Source organism: Chanodichthys erythropterus, chromosome 16 (genome assembly GCF_024489055.1).
Source record: "Chanodichthys erythropterus isolate Z2021 chromosome 16, ASM2448905v1, whole genome shotgun sequence".
NCBI classification, from domain to species: Eukaryota; Metazoa; Chordata; class Actinopteri; order Cypriniformes; family Xenocyprididae; genus Chanodichthys; species Chanodichthys erythropterus.
In genome coordinates this window covers 2,268,350-2,274,349 of record NC_090236.1, presented here as the reverse complement: position 1 = coordinate 2,274,349, position 6,000 = coordinate 2,268,350, and the positions used below count along the sequence as shown (strand labels likewise).

The following is a 6,000-nucleotide window of genomic DNA, read 5'->3' as shown; positions in this document are numbered from 1 at the left end:
TTAACAGTGTAATTATAAATTACAGATGTAATTACATGCAGGTATTTCTTAAAATGTAGGTACAACATGTTTGTACACAATAAGGGCATTGTATCAAATGATTAATTTAAATGTAAGTATACATACTGTAGTAGTTAAGGCCACTTAATATAAAGTGGTACCAGTTCCACTAATTACATATGAAGTTTTAAATGGACTTTAACCCATCATTACTTATGTGTAAAATTACAAAAGGATATAGATCTTTTTCCTATTTTCTTGTCTCCATGAATACAGTAAGAAACGATGGTAACTTTAACCACATTTAACAGTACATTAGCAACATGCTAACGAAACATTTATAAAGACAATTTACAAATATCACTAAAAATATCATTTAATCATGGATCATGTCAGTTATTATCGCTCCATCTGCCATTTTTCACTATTGTTCCTGCTTGCTTACCTAGTCTGATGATTCAGCTGTGCACAGATCCAGATGTTAATACTGACTGCCCTTGTCTAATGCCTTGAACATGGGCTGGCATATGCAAATATTGGGGTCATACATATTAATGATCCCGACTGTTTCGTAACAGTCAGTGTTATGAGTGTAACGCAGCAGGACTGAGGCAGAGATCCATTTGCACGCTTTATTAAGAATATCGTAGTCGTACAGGCAGGGTCAATCGGGATCAGACAGGAACAGCAAGGAACAGGCAGAGTCGTAATCAGGGAACAGGTAGTAGTCAGGACAGGGGGATATCACTCACAGAACGTTAGACAAGGCAGAGGTCAGGACAGGCAGCAACGGGTCAATAAACAGGAAACAGGCAAAACGGTAACGACAGACAGACAGAATATAAACGCTCAGAATTGCAACGGGATAGTTAACAAGACTTCGCGGTGAGGTGGTGTGTGTGAAGGTCCTTTATAGTCCTGGTAATGTGCTTCAGGTGTATGTGGCAGATGCTGATTGGAGTGGAGTGTGTGCATGTGACTGGCCGGGAGGATTATGGGAAATGCAGTCCAGGAACTGACAGGATTTGTGACAATGAGATTCGCCTGTTCTTCGGAGGTCTTTTAAACAAATGAGATTTACACAAGGAGGAAACAATGGTGTTTGAGACTCACTGTATGTCATTTCCATGTACTGAACTCTTGTTATTCAACTATGCCAAGGTAAATTCAATTTTTGATTCTAGGGCACCTTTAAATTAAGACAAATGACAAGACACTTATATGACTTGCATGTTATTTATTTATTATTATTATTATTTGCAGTGGCAGCATCAAATCTTAATGACAATACCAATCTAATACAAAAAAAAAAAAAAGAAAAAAAGAAAATATTCCTTAAAGATTATTTAACACACAAGTGCATCCATAGTAAGCAATATACCTTTTGAATAAAATAAAAGCACAAATAAGATCATACTGATTTTTTCCCTTTTCTGGTCCTAAGCTGGCTGTTAGCTGGCTTAATGAGACTGAACTTTTTATAGTTATACTTTTTATACTTTTTTTTAATACTTACAGCATTACATGCTTCAAATAGATGTACTACGTTAATGTTTGGGTGGAATAAAACTACAGTGTAATTCATAATTTTACAGTGTATCACTTTACAGTTATTTATATAAATATTTACATGTTCTGTTTTTTTTTTCTTTCTGGACAAATTACTTTAATTCACATTTATGCATGCCATTGTTAAATGGAGTTTAAATGTGAACTAAAGTATACAGTATTAGACTATAGCTCATCAACAGCTGTAGTTCAATAAGATGCTGACAGACGTTAAATTTGCAGAAACTTGTGGAAAGTTAAAGCCAACTTAATGCAATCCCATAAAATAAAATTTATAAAATATATTATAAAATATTTCTCATCAACATGATTCCAGATTTTTTTCTATTAAAAAAAATCTGGATGGTTTTGATCCATATAAAATTCAGAATAACTCAATAGAACCACAAACAAAATCCTCACAAATATTCCGATGTCATTTGTGCATGAATTCATCAAAGGATGATCATTTCAGCATTTAGTTGGTGGTAGACAATCAAGTATTTACATTTATTCATATAACAGATGCTTTTATCCAAAGGATAAGCAAAAACCCAAGCAACTGAAAACAAACTTTACAAAAAAATGTATATTAGCAGTTGTAAAATGTGTACACCAGAAAAACACAGTGATGAATTGTAAATGCAAAACAGAAGAAAAAAAAAACATGGAAACTATGGAAAAAATTAAGAGACCACTCCAAGTTCAGAAATCAATGTTAAGTGGTCTCTTATTTTTTTCCATAGCTGTATATATATATATATATATATATATATATATATATAGTTTGTTTTACTGCTAATAAGAAGCATTTATTTATAGTTCTGAATTTAGTGCTCATAGAAGAGTTGTGTAATGGTCTCAGAAGGTCTGTTGCTGGGTGAAAAAATCATTCCACAGTGGTAGAGAGTGTAAAGGTTCTAGTACAGTAAGTGACTGCTTCTGGTTGCACAGGTGAAATCATGCATCATTCGCTCACTGACCACAGAGGGCCTGCAGGAAGATGCTGATCCAGAAGGAGTCCAGAATCTTGAGTCTTGAAAGGGAAGCTTCCAACATGTTCTCCAACCAATACGACCATATAGGTCGTTTGTCACTTCCCTGAAAAATGACCCTAGGAATGTTTACTAAAGTGGCACCCCTATCGACAACAGGACACTTTAATTTTAATGCATTGTTCACTTTTATCTGCGTCATATTTCGAGTTTCGCGTAGCTCAATTGGCAGAACATTGCAATAACTATGCAATCGTGATCGTGGGTTCGATCCCAGGGAACGCATGTGCTCATAAAGTGTATGCACTAAGGGTAGGTTTAGGGATGGGGTGGGTGTAGTTGTTAATAATAAAAAAAAAAGTTTTGTTAAATGAAAATAGGAGAAATGTAAAAACTCCACACATTGCATTTAAATGAATACGCATTTTGATTGGTAAGGACATTCATACGTCATTTCATGACAACAGACGTAACACGACACGGTCTTTATTTTTACGCCTGCTAGAGGGCGCATGACTTTAAAACGTAAATATAGGTCGTAATAAGGTGCTTGAAAAACGACCTATAGGGTCTTTTTTTTTGGAGGACAGTCTCGAAGCTTCGTGTAGCCACAGGAGAGATACAACTGCAAAGGCTTAATAGTGCTGACTGGAAGGTCAATTTCTTATTATATAAACAAATAAATCATTGTACGTTGTACAGCGAGTGGAGGTGGACTTGCAGGTATGGGATGGAATGATCAATCCTAGATATTGTAGATTGTGGCTTCTAAAGAGTGCTTACAGACTCTGAGGAACCCTCATATCCAATAAATCACAAACTTCCCTCTCTCTGGCCCCTCCTGCCATCACCGTTCTGGCAGGATGAATTTCCCGTCTAACCCCATGAGACTCTGTGGACTGCACTACTTCAGTGTTAACAATTTGAACGGCTCCAGAGACACTACCTTGAGCCTGCACAGACCCTTTAGTTGGCTGCTTCTCAACAAGGACTACACTCTGGTAGTGCTGCATTTCACGTTTGGCAGTTCCACGCAGGGTAGCATCAGAGCTCTTCTGCTCCTCTACCATTAGGTTCTCTTGAATGCCTAGGACTGGACTGGGCTTCATCACCAGAGTAGGATGGGTTTCCACCACATAAATGGGGGCGGCAGGGGCATAGTACAATGCAGGCTGCTGTACTAACAGAGTTGAGTTAGGAACCATCACCTTCTCATGGACATACATTCCTGTAGAGGACGTGCTGCTTGCCTGCTGTCCTCCTGCAGCATGAATAATGGTGGAAGATATTCCTTTCTCCTGAGAATTTTGTAGACCAACTGACCCATGTACATCAACATGTTTGTGTGTGGTAGACAGAACCGGTTTGGAGGTCACAGCTGTGGTTGTGCTCATTTCAAGTTCTATTGTAGAACCACTACAGATCTCAGCTAGGGTCTTGAACCTCAGGCCAAGGTCATCAAGGAAAGCAAGATTATCATCTTCATGCATGAGACTGCAGATGTCCTCAAATGAGCCCATGCAAGATTCCTGACCCTCATAGTCATAGACCTTCAGACAGTCTCCCATATCTTGCTTCCTAGCCACATAACCTGTTTTCTGTAATAAGAGAAATAATGTTGCATTTACTGATCCGTTCATATACAACAATGCCAAAATATATAGTACTGGCCGTACATACTATATTAAAAAAATGCAAAAATGAAATTTCTTTCATTAATTACTCCCTCTCATGCTGTTCCACACCTGTAAGATCTTCGTTCATCTTCAGAACACAAATTGAGATATTTTTTTATGAAATCCGAGAGGTATATGACTTGTCTATAGACCGCAATATAAATCACCATTTTCAAGGTCCACAAAGGTACTAAAGACATTGTTAAAACAGTTGATGTGACTGCAGTGGTTCAACCTTAATTTTATGAAGCGACGAGAATACTTTTTGTGCTCAAAAACAAAGCAAAAATAACGAATTTATTCAACAATCTCTTCCCTGTCATTATCCTTATGCAGTTGCCTCAGAGAGCACAGTGAAGGCTTCCATGTTTACATACGAATGCCGGCTTAGTATTAGCCAAAGCTGCATTCGTGAGAAGAAAGATGCATGCGTGTGATGCTGACGCAGGAGTCGGCCAATAATGAGTCTGCATTTTGATGTAGAACCTGGAAGCTCTGGCCGTACGTATGAGAATTTGTGCACAAAAAGTATTCTGAACTTTTTCAGTTGAACCACTGCAGTCACGTCAGCTGTTTTAATGATGACTTGAATACCTTCCTGGTCCTTGAAAGTGGTGATTATATTGCTGTATATGGATGAGTCATATACCTCTTTTATTTCATCAAAAATAGCTTATTTTATGTTCCGAAGATGAACGAAGCTCTTACAGGTGAGTAATTAATGACAGAGTTTTCATTTTTGGGTGAACTAACACTTTAAAAATTCTCATTTTATTTTATTATTTTTTATTTTTTTCAAGTTAAAGTTTATACCTGTTACACTTACCCCTGTTTTCACGGACAAGGCTTAAACTAGTCCTTGACTAAAATGCATGTTTGAGTTTTAACTGAAAGCAATTATTGTTTTGTCTCAAGATGCACACCAGTAATGTTTTTGTCTAGGGTACATTTATAAAAGCTACTTAAATGCCATAATTGAACTAAGGCCTAATCCTGTCTAAGCCCAGTCTGAGAAACCGGGCCCAAAAAGTCTTGTGTTCTGGTGCTAGGGGCCCTCGCTTCAATCTGTTATTATTATTATTATTATTATATTATTATTATTATTATTATTATATCTTAATCCGTAAAATATTATATTTTAATACTTTCTCAGTGGTGTTGCTTTCATTTAATTGCTCATGTTGTAATTTTTCATGATTTTTTTTTATTTTAGTTTATATTTTCATGAAATGTTTAATTTTAGTTTATAATTTTCTAGACTAAAAGTGGTTTCAAACAAATTTGCATTGCATGTCAAATGTCACAATCCCATACATTGTGATTAAACAATATCACAATTGGATTGTACTGTATCTGAAACTGTGCAAAAAACAAACAAACAAAAACAATAAAAACTGGTTGAGAAAGACTCCACGTCTGTGGAACAGCAAACAGTCCAGGTGGGGTTTTTTTTTGTTTGTTTGTTTTCCACTTTTTCATAAAAGCATGAAATTTGGTACACTTGTACAGTTTGGGGCCCTGAACATTTTCAGAAATGGAGCCATCACAAAAATGCCCTGTGGTCACCATGGCAGCCATTTTACTTTCCGCCATAACCAAATTATGTTTTGTCTCATATCTTCTGAATCAAACATGATGACACAGAAAAGGTGATGTCTGCCCCTATGTTTTGATGATCAAGGATTACACTGATACTATATAAAACATCAAGCCCCAGAAGTGATGGTGGAAACACATCTAATGTCTCCATCACAATATCCTCTACACTGACACAGAGTTGT

The 6,000-nt window shown here is 36.6% G+C and overlaps 1 protein-coding gene across 1 annotated transcript in view; it reads right to left on the bottom strand.

Annotated features, from left to right (window-relative positions):
* Positions 1–1,234: 1,234 nt before the first annotated feature.
* The window catches only part of dsg2l (desmoglein 2 like), a 57,048-nt gene continuing 52,282 nt past the window's right edge, over positions 1,235–6,000 (bottom strand). The window contains exon 14 of the mRNA XM_067362538.1: positions 1,235–4,141. Within this exon, the coding sequence (XP_067218639.1) occupies positions 3,323–4,141 (819 nt within the window). The 3' untranslated portion in view covers positions 1,235–3,322. The remainder of the gene's footprint in view (positions 4,142–6,000) is intronic.